At 42.1% G+C, this 16,929-nt stretch overlaps 1 protein-coding gene and 1 non-coding gene across 5 annotated transcripts in view; both read left to right on the top strand.

The window, feature by feature from the left end:
- Positions 1-16,929, top strand: part of heca (hdc homolog, cell cycle regulator) — a 41,072-nt gene extending 24,143 nt beyond the window's left edge. The window contains exons 3-5 of one of the 4 annotated variants that reach the window (XM_061987168.2): positions 4,563-4,729; positions 16,385-16,429; positions 16,548-16,929. In XM_061987168.2, coding sequence (XP_061843152.2) covers positions 4,563-4,729; positions 16,385-16,429; positions 16,548-16,636 — 301 coding nt within the window. In that variant the 3' untranslated portion in view covers positions 16,637-16,929. Of the gene's footprint in view, positions 1-4,562; positions 4,730-14,119; positions 14,275-14,340; positions 14,771-16,384; positions 16,430-16,547 lie in introns of those variants that run through there. The other 3 variants (XM_061987167.2, XM_072916146.1, XM_061987169.2) reach the window with 3 other exon arrangements.
- Positions 9,832-9,903, top strand: trnag-ucc (transfer RNA glycine (anticodon UCC)). The gene has a single exon. It is a non-coding gene; the product is annotated as a tRNA-Gly (tRNA).

Below are 16,929 nucleotides of genomic sequence, written 5' to 3'. Positions count from 1 at the left end.
CCTTTTATTGATTCCGGTAGGTATTCTTTTCGTGGTGGTGGGTGGATGGTTGCTGTCATGGTGCACGTATTGGAGTGTTGTGTTGGGTTTCGTGAATGGTTGGTAGCTGTTATTTCTCAGGTTGAAAGTGACGTCAAGAAAGTTGACGGTTTGCTTGTTGGCTTCAATCGTGATCCGTAGGCCGTTCTCTTTGAAAATTTGGCATATGCGCTTCTTGGTATTCTCGCTGCTCCTTGGCGAGGCGCGACACACTGCCAGTCCGTCATCACGGTAAATACCAAGGTTCAGATTGAGGCTAGCGAGCTGGGAGAGGAGGAAACTCCCAACGAGTTCACACGTTTCTGCTCCGTCAAAACTTCCCATAGTGACGTCAAATGTTGCATTGTTCTTTTTTTGCCATGGTGTACTGTTGTGGATGAGAATGGAGTTTTTTGCGTGGATGATGATGTTTCTTTCGTTGCCTGTGATTGAGTCGTAGTCTGAGGCGAAGTCTAGTGCTTGAGTCAGTAGGTCTTGCGTGATGGAAGGGTAAAATTCCTCGATATCAAAGGAGATAAAGTTGTGCTGTTGTTTGTCTTGGATGTTGTTGAACCATTTGATTACTGCTGCTGTATTTCTCCATTGGTTGAGTGGTGTTTTGTCCTTGATTTTTGTGTTGACTCTGTCCAGGATTATTTTGCTGATTTTTCCTATTTCAGATTTAGTTGGGTTTATTAGTCGGCATGTTGGGTTATTTGCGAAGTTGGGTTTGTGATCCTTCAATGTGATGAAGGCTTCCTTGTTGGCTGTGGCGTCCACCCTGTCCTCAATGTCCAGTTCAGCCGCGATCCTTTTATTTTCCAGGTGGATGTTCTGTATGGTATTGGGTTGCGCTTTTTTGTATGATTTGGTGATGCTTCTGTCCAGTAAGGTGTGGTGTTCTGGTATGTCCATTCTGTAGAAGTTGGTGGTTTTATCGGCAGCTATGATGAGGTTGTTTACTTTCTTGATGCGCTCCTTGTCATTTTTCAGCTTGGTGAGGAGTGGGTTGCGGATTGGCTTGAATTTGACTGATTGTATCATTTTGAGCATGTCGTTCTCAAAATCCTTTAGTTCCTCAACTGTGGGTGGGTTCTTGGTAGATTTGAATCCGTAAGTTTCCTTTTGCATTCCTTTTGTTTCAGGGTGGAGGAAAAAATGTGCTTTCCACCGCATCCTTCTTAGGAAGTGTTCCGTCTTTTCTATGAGCCTTAGCTTGTAGTCATTCTGCGCGGGTATGGGAATGTTCTTCGTGGAGTAGTCGATGTTGAATTTTTCCATTTCTGATCGTCGTACAGTGCTCAACAAATGTCAATTTGGAGCGGAGTATATGTCTTAATAAGGTTATCCAAAAAATAGTGCTCGATACCGTAGTAGAGCGCAATATATGTATGTGTGGGGAAAAAAAATCACAAGACTATTTCATCTTTACAGGCCTGTTTCATGAGGGGGGTACCCTCAATCGTCAGAATGGACATACCAGAACACCACACCTTACTGGACAGAAGCATCACCAAATCATACAAAAAAGCGCAACCCAATACCTTACAGAACATCCACCTGGAAAATAAAAGGATCGCGGCTGAACTGGACATTGAGGACAGGGTGGACGCCACAGCCAACAAGGAAGCCTTCATCACATTGAAGGATCACAAACCCAACTTCGCAAATAACCCAACATGCCGACTAATAAACCCAACTAAATCTGAAATAGGAAAAATCAGCAAAATAATCCTGGACAGAGTCAACACAAAAATCAAGGACAAAACACCACTCAACCAATGGAGAAATACAGCAGCAGTAATCAAATGGTTCAACAACATCCAAGACAAACAACAGCACAACTTTATCTCCTTTGATATCGAGGAATTTTACCCTTCCATCACGCAAGACCTACTGACTCAAGCACTAGACTTCGCCTCAGACTACGACTCAATCACAGGCAACGAAAGAAACATCATCATCCACGCAAAAAACTCCATTCTCATCCACAACAGTACACCATGGCAAAAAAAGAACAATGCAACATTTGACGTCACTATGGGAAGTTTTGACGGAGCAGAAACGTGTGAACTCGTTGGGAGTTTCCTCCTCTCCCAGCTCGCTAGCCTCAATCTGAACCTTGGTATTTACCGTGATGACGGACTGGCAGTGTGTCGCGCCTCGCCAAGGAGCAGCGAGAATACCAAGAAGCGCATATGCCAAATTTTCAAAGAGAACGGCCTACGGATCACGATTGAAGCCAACAAGCAAACCGTCAACTTTCTTGACGTCACTTTCAACCTGAGAAATAACAGCTACCAACCATTCACGAAACCCAACACAACACTCCAATACGTGCACCATGACAGCAACCATCCACCCACCACCACGAAAAGAATACCTACCGGAATCAATAAAAGGCTATCGATGCTGTCATCTAGCAAAGCTGAATTTGACCAAGCAACCCCCCCGTACCAAAAAGCCCTTGATGAAAGCGGATACAATTTCACCCTCACCTATGAACCCACGCCAGGAAACCAGCCAAAAAAGAACAGAAAACGAAACGGCATCATCTGGTACAACCCCCCATACAGCAAAAACGTCTCAACGAACATTGGACACAAATTCCTCAACCTGATTGACAAACACTTTCCCAAAGACAACAACCTAAGAAAAGTATTCAACAAGAACAACATCAAATTGAGCTACAGCTGCATGAACAATATACGACAAATCATCTCAAACCACAACAAAACAATTGCAAATGAGCCGTCGACCCCCAGTCAGAACGACTCCAAAACCAACAAAGCATGTAACTGTCGAAAGAAACCTGATTGCCCCCTCAACGGGGGATGCTTACAAACATCAGTTGTCTACCAATCTAAGGTAATACGCAAGGACATTAACACATCCGACACATATGTAGGATTAACCGAGGGTGAATTCAAAACCAGATGGAACAACCACAAGGCTTCTTTCAGGAACAAAAACCTGCGAAATACCACAGAACTCAGCAAACACGTTTGGGACCTCAAAGACAATAATGTTGAATATTCAATAACATGGCAAATTCTTGCATCCAGCACACCTTACAATAGTGGTAATAAAAGATGCAACCTATGCTTGAAAGAGAAACTGTTTATTATCTACCGTCCAGACCTGTCATCCCTCAACAAGCGCAGCGAAATTGTAACAACATGCCGCCATAGACGGAAACATCTCCTAGGTAACACATGAACCAATCACCACGCCCCTAGGCCAGCCTGTACCCACCCACTCTGTGCCCTATATAAACCATGGTATGCGAATGCTCCCATTAAAATCTCCTGACGATTGAGGGTACCCCCCTCATGAAACGGGCCTGTAGAGATGAAATAGTCTTGTGATTTTTTTTTCCCCACACATACATATATTGCGCTCTACTACGGTATCGAGCACTATTTTTTGGATAACCTTATTAAGACATATATATATATATATATATATATATATATATATATATATACATACACATATATACATATATATATATATATATATATATATATATATATATATATATATATATATATATATATATATATATATATATATATATATATATATATGTATATACACATACATATATATATATATATACATACATACATACATACACATATATATATATACATACATATATATATATATTCCGAGCGTGATGATGTCACGTTATCGATGGAAAAAAGCATCTTTAGACAATATGATTTGCCAGAGCGGCTCGGAGACACCGATAGTAACAAGCGATAGAAAATGGATTAGAAAGGAGAGATTTAAAAATAATAATAATACAACAAAATATATAAAGTTATTTTTTTAACTTGGGACTTCCGGCGGGCAGGATTTTGGACGCTGGCGGGCCGTAGTTTGGGGACCCCTGGTATAGGCTATGTTGTCTAACTCGGAAGTAGTTTTTTCCAGGAAGCTGAATGTGTTATGTTGCGCCCTACAAAGTGTTTATACTGTACGTATTGGGCTTATAACACACCAGCTGTTTGATTGTGACATTCATTTTCATTTTAGTCATTTTGGAGGTGTTGAAATTACCATAAAATCGCTAAGGCTAATAGTAGCATGTCTGTGTCAAATCCAATGTAAATCAGTATCAAGCTAGTGCATTTTTAAAGCCTTAATTACGTTTCAGTGTTTTCTACCAAGTATACTTGTTTTGTTAGTGTTGAAAAAGGCCAAATTACTTAGAGGGAGTTTGGTGTGAGTGATTGTTTACTCAAAACCAGTGTTTTGTGTTATTTTTTTCTTCTAAAACTCGGTTGGTGCGGCTAATGCCTGTGCGCTCTTTTGCCCGGAAAATACGGTAAGTGGATAATTACAGTTTCAAGGTATCCATAGATGAACATCAGCATGGTCTTACAGTTTAGATATCACTTGTTCTTCCAGGACATGACAAAGTTGTGAGAGTAAGTCAAACAGGAAGTTCTGTATCTGAAGTACAATGACCACAAAAAGGATGTTGTCTACAAGTCGAAAATGAATTGTGCAACTTACTCGCTGTTGTCTTGTAGGTTCATCCTGTCCACCCTGAGCGCGAGCCAGAGGAACGTGGTCAACTGTGCGCTGTGTCACCGGGCACTGCCGGTGTTTGAACAGTTTCCGCTTGTGGACGGCACCATGTTCCTCAGCCCGTCACGCCACGACGAGATCGAGTACGACGTTCCGTGCCACCTGCAAGGTCAGACCCGGTTCAGATCATCATTCTTTTATTTCATTTGCTGATTATACTGTAAACTCTTTAGCCAACAAGCGAAGGTTAGATGGTCAGCTTTGCTTAAAGGGGAACTGCAGTTTTTTGGGGAATTTTGTCTATCATTCACAATCCCTATGTTTTTATACATTTTTTATACATTCTAAGTTTTTAAATACGACAAGTACGAGGTGGCCAACAATGCAGCTAATGAGAGTACACTATTCTGCCCATTAAGTCCTCTAAAAAAAACTGCCAACAATACTACATTTACATCTCATGACCTGAATATTAACCAAGAATTAGCGTTATTGTTATTATAAGGGCTAACGCAGGGGAACTATTTTAGTGGCGCCGTGATCACTAACTAGCTTATGCTGTTATATTAACATATTACGAGCTAGTGAGCTAGTAAAAGTTAATTCTAGATTATAAACCACGCCTCTCACCTGTATAGTAGAAGGTTGTTGTTACGGCGTGGCCGCATTTTACTGCGCGGATCGTACTCCCAAGATGCAGACGGAAACTCCGGAGGCAAGGTGCAGGCAATAAGATGATTTATTTTCATAAATCAGGCAGGAATACTAAAATACAGAAAAGCGTTCCGATAGCATGGCAGCCGTGGCGAAGCTTAGCACATGAACTAGAATCAAGAATCATAGAATTACTCAACGTAACGTTTTGCAGGAGACAGCCAGTCTGATTGTGGCAAAAAACAGGAATATAAGTAGCTCTCTGATTAGTGCCCAGGAGCAGGTGAGCGTCCCAAACACTAATCAGAGGCAGGTGAAACTAATCAGCACCCATTGTAACTAGGGATGTCCGATAATGGCTTTTTTGCCGATATCCGATATTCCGATATTGTCCAACTCTTAATTACTTATACCGATATCAACCGATACCGATATATACAGTCGTGGATTTAACACATTGTTATGCCTAATTTGAACAACCAAGTATGGTGAAGATAAGGTCCTTTTTAAAAAAATTAATAAAATAAAATAAGATAAATAAATTAAAAACATTTTCTTGAATAAAAAAGAAAGTAAAACAATATAAAAACAGTTACATAGAAACTAGTAATTAATGAAAATGAGTAAAATTAACTGTTAAAGGTTAGTACTATTAGTGGACCAGTAGCACGCACAATCATGTGTGCTTACGGACTGTATCCCTTGCAGACTGTATTGATATATATTGATATATAATGTAGGAACCAGAATATTAACAACAGAAAGTAACAACCCTTTTGTGTGAACGAGTGTGAATGAGCGTAAATGGGGGAGGGAGGTTTTTTGGGTTGGTGCACTAATTGTAAGTGTATCTTGTGTTTTTTATGTTGATTTAATTAAAAAAAAAAAAAAAAAAAACCCGATTCCGATAATAAAAAAACCCATACCGATCATTTCCGATATTACATTTTAAAGCATTTATCGGCCGATAATATCGGCAGGCCGATATTATCGGACATCTCTAATTGTAACCAAAACACACAAACCCAGAGGTGCCGAAACAGAACTAATGTAGTCAAAAACTGAACAAAACATGATCCGGACAACGGGTCGTAACAGTTGTGGCCATAAACCGAGAAGTTTCCAGCAGGCACAAGACATTAAAACAACGTTGAGAACTTGTTAAATCAGGTCCTGACTTTGAGCAACTCAAACCTAACGTTGAAACAACATGCTTTTCGACAACGTTTAATCAATGTTGGGTTCCGATGTTGATTTGACCATTGAATTTTAGTCATTTCCTAACTTATATTCTACAACACAAACACGACGTTGAAACAACATGCTTTTTGACAACGTTTATTCAATGTCAGGTGGTGACGTTGATTTGACCATTGAAATTTGCTCATTTGCCAACCAACAACGTGGATCCAACCTTTTTCTCAATTTAAAAAATAGAACTATTTTGCAACGTTGTTTCAAAGTCAGTTCTAAATGACATGTATGTATAATCAACGTTGTATCAATGTCTTGTGCCTGCTGGGATGGTCAACTTTGACATGCAACTTAGACCCGGAGATGGCGAGAGACACGAAAAGAAGCTTGTTTGCGCCCACCTACAGGGGGTCTCCAACAATTACCGGTGATACAGTAACTACCAAATGTTCAAATGATATTTTCTGCAACTCTAATAGTTGTATAAATGCTACATTCTGACATTATGCTTCCATTTAATGACAAATGATAACAATATAGCATAAAGATAAAGGGGGCGGGGTGCGGGTGGAATAGTGGCCATGCCAGCCACCTGAGGGTTCCTGGTTCAATCCCCACCTTCTACCAACCTTGTCACATTCGTTGTGTCCTTGAGCAAGACACTTCACCCTTGCTCCTGATGGGTCGTGGTTAGGGCCTTGCATGGCAGCTCCCGCCATCAGTGTGTGAATGTGTGTGTGAATGGGTGAATGTGGAAATAGTGTCAAAGCGCTTTGAGTACTTTGAAGGTAGAAAAGCGCTATAAGTAAGTAAAGTAAAGTACCAATGATTGTCACACACACACTAGGTGTGGCGAAATTATTCTCTGCATTTGACCCATCACCCTTGATCACCCCCTGGGAGGTGAGGAGAGCAGTGGGCAGCAGCGGTGGCCACGCCCGGGAATCATTTTTGGTGATTTAACCCCCAATTCCAACCCTTGATGCTGAGTGCCAAGCAGGGAGGTAATGGGTCCCATTTTTTTATAGTCTTTGGTATGACTCGGCTTGGGTTTGAACTCCCAAAGTATAACCCATTTACCATAAGATTTCATTTAAATGTAGCCAGTCATACACATAAAAGACAAATATCTCACTTCTCCTTTTTTAAAAATCTCAAAGTACTGTATTTTTCGGACTATAAGGCGCACTTCAGATCTTTTCATTTTTTCAAAAATCGACAAAGTTTGATTTGTCATTTAAATATGTAAGTTACAAAAATGTTTAGATGAAATAATGTGAAATGTCCAACAATAAGGTTGCATGAATCAAAAGAAGAATATGTAAGGCGGGGGTCAGCAACCCGCGGCTCTAGAGCCACACGCGGCTCTCTAGCTTTTTAAAAATGTATGGAAATGGGGGGAAAATGGGGTGAAAAATCTTTTTTTTGTTGTAATATGGTTTCTGTAGGAGGACAAACATAACACAAACCTTCCTAAATGTTAGAAAGGCCACTGTTTAATGTTTGTGCTTCACTGATGACAGTATTTGGCCAGCGCCGTTTTGTCCTACTAATTTCAGCGGCCCTTGAACTCAACATTGGGTGGACTGCGACTCAACAATTTGTTTACGTGTAAAACTTTCTCCGACGCTGCCACAGAAAGACGTGTTTTTATGCCACTCCTTGTTTGTCTCATTTTGTCCACCAAATGTTTTATGCTGTGCGTCATAGCACAAAGGGGAGCTTTGTTGATGTTATCGTTATCGTGCTAATCAGGCATATTTGGTCAGTGCATGACTGCAATATAATCAATGCTAACATGCTGTTTAGGCTAGCTGTGTGTACATATTGCATCATTATTCCTCGTTTGTAGCTATATTTGAGCTCATTTAATTTCCTTTACGTGTGTGTATTTAGTTTCTTCTTCCATGTTTCATGACACATTATTTGTATGTATTATCGGCTGCATTTCTCATAGTCGTTTGTGCGCCATGTTGTTCCAGACCACAGCAAACATTACCCTTGCAAAGATTGTAATAATTCCATTAGAAGAAGACAGCCTGACATTTCCTTTAAGTTGGACACACACATCTATACCTTTGACCTTTTCCAGGAGTTATCGCATCCTCTGAGAAGTTTTACTAATGTTTTCCAATGTTGTAAAAATGTGTAGAATGTATATTACATTTCAACATTTCTCACAACGAAGATTTGCGTCAGCCTGTGACACATGGTCATTTTGATAGTAGGCTAATATAGACACTTACATCATGTGTTGCCATCATTATAAGACTTATATAAGGCTTTTATTTTTTTGCGGCTCCAGACCGATTACTTTTTTGTATTTTTGGTCCAATATGGCTTTTTCAACATTTCGGGTTGCCAGGCCCCTGATCTAAGACTACCTACCTCCCCCCCGTATCAAAAAAATGCATAATAGTTCGCTCCACCTCGAACTCCTTCACCAACAAGAAGAAAGGTATACAAAATATAATCAAACTATTCGTGGCAGCATCGGAGAAAGTTATGTACAAGTTGGCATGTCATTGTCCCACAGCTGTGGTGCGTTCAAGGACCCTCGGTTGAAAGTTAGAAACAAAGGCGTCGCTCGTTTTTAAAGACAAGGGGAAGCTTCACCCCCGTTTAAAATACTAATGATGTGTTATTATGATTCATGCTCCCACTGATGATAATCAGACAAAACAATAACCTAATAATGCAGGATGTAACTGTTACCCATCTGCCCCGGAACATGAATTACTCATGCATAACGTTTCTTTGATGTGCCGTTTGGCCCTCACACACTTTGATATGTACGATGCCTCATTTGCATAATTATGAAAGGATCATTTTCAACGAGCTTTGAATGCTTTTTTTCCCCCAATGGTAAAGGTGGGGATTGATTGAGTTGACATGGTAAATGTTATTCAAAAAGGTTCATTATGTCTTCTTATTCGTATACTTTTTCAAATGTTCTTGTAATCAGACCGTGTTTTCGGTCTATTAGATGGAATTTTGACCAGACGTCACCTGCAGTCTTCTTCAGAAGGGTCCCGTCGAAACACGTCAGGTAGAAATTCCATCGAATATCCCGAAAATACGGTCTGATTACAAGAAAATGGGAAAAAGTGACGGGGTTATTTGTGTAAAATAGCTCATATGTACGAGAGGCAGCCCCAGGTATGATGTTTGTGTGGTTTTATTTCCTACACGATTGTGTTCTACGGGAAGATGATGAAATCAAATCTGTGAAAGATGGCGAACCATGAAGGCACCAGCCAGGACGTCCATTTTGTTCGCGCTAGCATCAATGCTAATGTTTGTTTACAAACGTATTTGTGTATATTATTGTTATTATTATACCATGATGTAGTAGTATTGTCTGTATTGCCAATAATGCCTTTAAATACACTAAGATAAATCAATCAAACACACTGTGCTGTGGCATTGGTGATATAGTGGTTAGCATAGCTGCTTTCCAAGCAGTTGACCTGGGTTCGATTCCCGGCCAATGTATGGCTTGTGCTATTTACCATGAATTGATTAACGTGGACCCCGATTTAAACAAGTTGAAAAACTTATTGGGGTGTTACCATTTAGTGGTCAATTGTACGGAATATGTACTGTACTGTGCAATCTACTAATACATCACTCAATCAATCTGTAGTTTATTAATGAAATAAAACATATATAAACAATATAAGATAGCTAGCGATTAGCGCTTGATTTGCCTGCTAGCAATGAGCACACGAGTTGTCAGCTAGTGATTAGCGTTCTGAGTATCAACTAGCAATTAACGCGACAGTTGCCAGCTGGCATTTAGTGCTCTCGTGGTCAGCTTGCGATAAACCAACCAGGTGTTTAGCGTGCTCAACGCTGACAACCGGGTGTTAATCGCGAGCTGACCAACCGGTGCGGTAATTGCCAGCTGGCAACTGGTGTATTGATCATTAGCTGACATGTAGCGCGCTATTCGCTAAGTGTCAGCTAATGATTAACGTGTCAGTTGTCAGCTAGCGATTAAAGGGGAACATTATCACCAGACCTATGTAAGCGTCAATATATACCTTGATGTTGCAGAAAAAAGACCATATATTTTTTTAACCGATTTCCGAACTCTAAATGGGTGAATTTTGGCGAATTAAACGCCTTTCTAATATTCGCTCTCGGAGCGATGACGTCACAACGTGGCGTCACATCGGGAAGCAATCCGCCATTTTCTCAAACACCGAGTCAAATCAGCTCTGTTATTTTCCGTTTTTTCGACTGTTTTCCGTACCTTGGAGACATCATGCCTCGTCGGTGTGTTGTCGCAGGGTGTAACAACACGAACAGGGACGGATTCAAGTTGCACCAGTGGCCCAAAGATGCGAAAGTGGCAAGAAATTGGACGTTTGTTCCGCACACTTTACCGACGAAAGCTATGCTACGACAGAGATGGCAAGAATGTGTGGATATCCTGCGACACTCAAAGCAGATGCATTTCCAACGATAAAGTCAAAGAAATCTGCCGCCAGACCCCCATTGAATCTGCCGGAGTGTGTGAGCAATTCAGGGACAAAGGACCTCGGTAGCACGGCAAGCAATGGCGGCAGTTTGTTCCCGCAGACGAGCGAGCTAAACCCCCTGGATGTCACCGAAGATGATCAAGAGAAGAATATCGACCCTAGCTTCCCTGGCCTGCTGACATCAACTCCAAAACTGGACAGATCAGCTTTCAGGAAAAGAGCGCGGATGAGGGTATGTCTACAGAATATATTAATTGATGAAAATTGGGCTGTCTGCACTCTCAAAGTGCATGTTGTTGCCAAATGTATTTCATATGCTGTAAACCTAGTTCATAGTTGTTAGTTTCCTTTAATGCCAAACAAACACATACCAATTGTTGGTTAGAAGGCGATCGCCGAATTCGTCCTCGCTTTCTCCCGTGTCGCTGGCTGTCGTGTCGTTTTCGTCGGTTTCGCTTGCATACGGTTCAAACCGATATGGCTCAATAGCTTCAGTTTCTTCTTCAATTTCGTTTTCGCTACCTGCCTCCACACTACAACCATCCGTTTCAATACATGCGTAATCTGTTGAATCGCTTAAGCCGCTGAAATCCGAGTCTGAATCCGAGCTAATGTCGCTATAGCTTGCTGTTCTTTCCGCCATGTTTGTTTGTGTTGGCTTCACTATGTGACGTCACAGGAAAATGGACGGGTGTATATAACAAAAATCAGGCACTTTGAAGCTTTTTTTAGGGATATTGCGTGATGGGTAAAATTTTGAAAAAAACTTCGAAAAATATAATAAGCCACTGGGAACTGATTTTTAATGGTTTTAACAATTCTGAAATTGTGATAATTTTCCCCTTTAATGCACCAGTTGTCAGCTAGCGATTAGCGCTCTAGTTGCCAGTTAGCGTGCTTAACGTTGCCAACTGGTGTGTTCATTTCTAGCTGACAACTGCTGCATCAATTGCTAGCTGACACGTAGTGCGCTAATTGCTAAGTGTCCGCTCGTGATTAGCGCACCAGTTGTCAGCTGGCGTTGAATGTGCTAGTTACCAGCTGGCGTGCAGACAACTGGTGTGTTAATCGCTGGCTGACAACTGGCACACACTAATCACTAGCCGGCAACTATGTGCATTAATCGCAAGCTGACACGTAGCGCGCTAATCGCTTAGTGTCAGTTAATGATTAGCGTGCCAGTTGTCAGCTAGCGATTAGCGTGCACGTTGCCAGTTAGCGTGCCTAACCCTGATAACTGGTGTGTTCATTCCTCGCTGACAACTGCTGCATCAATTGCTAGCTGACAGGTAGTGCGCTAATTGCTGAGTGTCATTTAGTGTGCTGACAACTGTGAAGTGAATTATATTTATATAGCGCTTTTCTCTAGTGACTCAAAGCACTTTTACATAGTGAAACCCATTATCTAAGTTACATTTAAACCAGTGTGGGTGGCACTGAGAGCAGGTGGGTAAAGTGTCTTGCCCAAGGACACAACGGCAGTGACTAGGATGGCGGAAGCGGGGATCGAACCTGGAACCCTCATGTTGCTAGGACGGCCACTCTACCAACCGAGCTATACCGCCCCAACTGGTGTGTAAATTGCGAGCTGACAACCGGCACACTAATCGCTAGCAATCGCAAGCGGACACGTAGCGTGCTAATCGCTACGTGTCCGATAGCAATTAGCACCCCCAGTTGTCAGCTATCGATCAGTGTGCTAGTTGCTAGCTAAGGTGCTAAACTAGCACTAACTCACTGACAACTAGCACTAACTCACTGACAACTAGCACGCTGATCGCTAGCCGACAACTGGTGCATGAATCTAGACTGACCATACGTCCTCTTTTCCCCGGACATCTTTTGTGGGGCTGTCCGGGCGGGGTTTCTTAAATGCCTCAAATATCCGGCATTTTGAGTCAGGGTTGCGTGTATTTTCAATGTACGTTCAGGGTTAAGAAGGGGTTAAAAACAAAACAAATTGTGAAGGTGTGCACACGCAGCAGCATTCGTGAGGGAAGGGCAGAGACAGAGAGAGCGAGAGAGCGGATTGATTGACATACTTACCAACCCTCCCGATTTTCCCGGGACTCCCGAATTTCAGTGCCCCTCCCGAAAATCTCCCGGGGCAACCATTCTCCCGAATTTCTCCCGATTTCCACACAGACATCAATATTGGGGGCGTGCCTTAAAGGCACAGCCTTTACGTGCCGGCCCAGTCACTTAAAATGTACGACTTTTCACACACACACAAGTGAATGAAAACATACTTGGTCAACAGCCATACAGGTCACACTGAGGGTGGATGTATAAACAGGGGCGGCATGGCGTAGTGGGTAGAGCAACCGTGCCAGAAACCTGAGGGTTGCTGGTTCGCTCCCCGCCTCTTACCATCCAAAAATCGCTGCCGTTGTGTCCTTGGGCGGGACACTTCACCCTTTGCCCCCGGTGCCACTCACACCGGTGAATTGAATGATGAATGATAGGTGGTGGTCGGAGGGGCCGTTGGCGCAAATTGCAGCCACGCTTCCGTCAGTCTACCCCAGCGCAGCTGTGGCTATGAAAGTAGCTTACCACCACCAGGTGTGAATGATGGGTTCTACATGTAAAGCGACTTTGGGTACTTAGAAAAGCGCTATATAAATCCCAGTTATTATTATTATTATTAAACAACTTTAACACTGTTACAAATATGCGCCACACTGTGAACCCACACCAAACAAGAATGACAAATACATTTCGGGAGAACACCCGCACCGTAACACAACATAAACACAACAGAACAAATACCCAGAACCCCTTGCAGCACTAACTCTTCCGGGACGCTACAATATACATCCCCGCTTAACTGGGATGTTAATCGATAGATAACAATCAATAGCTGGCTAGTTCTCATCTAGCGATTGGCTCAACCAATTTTCAGCTAGCGATTAGCGGCACTATTATGTAAGTATCTTACTATTGACATCCCACTGGGTTGTGAGTTTTTCCTTGCCCTGATGTGGGATCTGAACCGAGGATGTCGTTCTGGCTTGTGCAGCCCTTTGAGACACTCGTGATTTAGGGCTATATACAAACGTTTGTAAATAAACATTGATTGACATTGACTATTGTACAATATTACATCATCGTATACATGATGCATAAGTGGGGTTTCCCCCCTCAATCTCTCCATCTGTTTGGGGGTCCTTGGCCTGGAAAAGAAGCCCCACCCCCCGCTGACCAGCTGTGTTGCTCCCCACCAGGCAGGCTGATGCACCTGTACGCCGTGTGCGTGGACTGTCTGGAGGGCGTCCACAAGATCGTATGCATCAAGTGCAAGTCCCGCTGGGACGGCAGCTGGCACCAGCTGGGCACGGTGTACACCTACGACATCCTGGCCGCGTCACCCTGTTGCCAGGTAAGCGCCGGTCGGCATGACGTGGACACCGTATGGGACTAGCGTGTCACCTCCCGCCCCCCGCAGGCTCGTCTCAACTGCAAACACTGCGGGAAGCCGGTGGTGGACGTGCGCGTGGGGATGCAGTATTTCTCCGAGTACAGCAACGTCCAGCAGTGTCCTCACTGCGGCAACCTGGACTACCACTTTGTCAAACCCTTCTCCTCCTACAAAGTACTGGAGGCTTATTGACAAATGTTGCCACGCATGCTGCTTGTCCTTTCTTTCTTTTTTTTACTCTTTAGGAAAGTTTCTATTTTCGGGACGTATGATGCGTTGATGTCTTAGGTTCTTACTTATTTTTATGTTGTTTTTATTTTATTTTTTTAAATGTACACACCGAGCAGTTCCGAGACGACGCCGATCTGTGACAAGTGAATGTACCTGGAAGACAAATGACATCTTTATTTTTACCAAAAAATAACATTGTTGTGGAATAAAAGGCGAGATACGTGAATGTGTATTTTTTTTCCCCTCTCATTAAGTACTCAATTCGGCAGCACGGTGGTACAGGGGGTAGTGCATGTGCCTCACAATACCAAGGTCCTGAGTAGTCCTGATTTCAATACCGGGACAAGCGGTAGAAAATGGATGGATGGATGGAAGTACTCAATTTAAAAGTATTCAACACAAAAAATGTGCACCAACCCAAAAAACCTCCCTCCCCCTCAATCACACTCATTCACACAAAAGTGTCATGTCTGTGTAATCATGTTTTGTTTTAGTCATGTTTTGTTTTGTTTTGTTTAGTTATTGGACTCTTTAGTTTCTGTTTACGCTCCATTGTTTTTGTTTCCATAGCAACCCATTAGTTTTCACCTGTCATGTCACGCACCTGTTTTGAGTCACGCACCTGTTGTTAATCATGTCTGTGTTATTTAAGCTTTTCATTTTCTGTTGTTCGTCCTGGTGTCATATACTTTCTAACCCTGCTATCATCTCGTATCAAGCCATGTTCACAGTCCCATGCCACAGTAAGTGTTTTTGTTTCGTGTTCACAGTTTCTGCCTTTGTGCAAGTTTTGTTTTCATTCGCCAAGTTTTTTACCTCCGCCATTGTGCGCGCCTTTTGTTTGCTTCTGTTTGTAGTTTGTTAGTGTTTAAAATAAATAATGTACCCACCTTCAAGCCATGTCCGATCCAAGTTCACTTGAATCTCGGGAAAACAAAAACTCCAAAGTCCAAGTCTTGACAAAAAGGGTTGTTTCTTTCTGTTATTAATATTTCTGGTTCCTACATTATATATCAATATATATCAATACAGTCTGCAGGGATACAGTCCGTAAGCACACATGATTGTATTTTTTTATGACAAAAAATACAAAAAATTTAAAATAATAAAAATAATTACCATTTCCCCCCCCCCGGTCCGTGGGACAAATTTTCAAGCGTTGACCGGTCCGCAGCTACAAAAAAGGTTGGGAACCACTGATCTAGAAGGCCTTACTGACAACAACTCGTGATCTGATTGGCTATCGCAACTGTCTATCAACTGTATGTGCATGTTCACTTACAGTGCACGGACGCCTGCCTTGTTGATTCTTAAGGCCACGGGCGGATTTGGTACAGCATGGCAACATAAGCTAGCTGAATTCTGATTGGATAAAAACTCTAACCTACAAACAACAGCACTGGAAGGAGCACAGATTTCTTATCATAATAAAATCCCCTGAAGAGCAGGGAAACCTGCGAAACAGGCTTGTAGGGATGGAATAGCCTCTGTGTTTTTTCCTGACCTATCGTATATATATATATATAATTATTATATTTTTCATAGATTAGTGTTTGCTAAACAGCCCCACCTTTGTTACATGACGAGTGATAGGTGTGCCTCAATGAGTGTGTGGCACACACACTAGCTGTATTGACACTGCACCAATACTGTTTTGGTGTTCCATAGTCAATATTTTTGACCTGCAAATAAAATGAATAGTATGCGTTTGTTTTGAACAAAAGCTATGCAGAAAGGATTATGAGAAAACGCTACTCTGCTCAATAAACAGAAAAATAACATAATAACCTTATTTGGCGCTATTGGATGAATACACTTGAGAACGTTTCCTTTGTTTTAGTTCTGTTTAGAGTGGTGATGGTGAGGAAACCCCACGTCAAATGCGGTAAGCCACTCCGACTTATTTCGGTGGAAGAAGTGCTTCTTGATGAACCCAGTTTGATGCTCCACGGTCAAAAGACACAGCAGCTGTATCGGTAACGTGTTTTTCTTCTCTCTTAAAGGGACACACACATCGAAGCTTCCAGCGACGCAGTATCACTCCTTTTGCTTCAGTGTCATTTCACCCATCCCTCGTCATTACTGTGTGTGAGTGACAGGAAGAAAAGCACCGACCCACTCGTTGGTTTGTACGCATGAATATGAACCACCAAAACTCTTTGAACTGGTATCATTAAAAGGCCGAGCACAACACCCTTACTGATTAATCATCAGGAGGCATGTATGAGACATCAATATAGAAGATTTGCCATCTTGAACCCCGCAAAATGACGCACCTCCATTGCAAAAGTTTCAGAACATTTCATATAGCAGTAATTATGTCTAACATACTGTATGTCCAGTACTGTACATGTAAACACATTTTTTTTTTTACATCCTTTGCTT

Source organism: Nerophis lumbriciformis, linkage group LG26, assembly GCF_033978685.3.
Source record: "Nerophis lumbriciformis linkage group LG26, RoL_Nlum_v2.1, whole genome shotgun sequence".
Taxonomy (NCBI): Eukaryota; Metazoa; Chordata; class Actinopteri; order Syngnathiformes; family Syngnathidae; genus Nerophis; species Nerophis lumbriciformis.
This window is presented reverse-complemented; position numbering and strand designations above follow the sequence as displayed.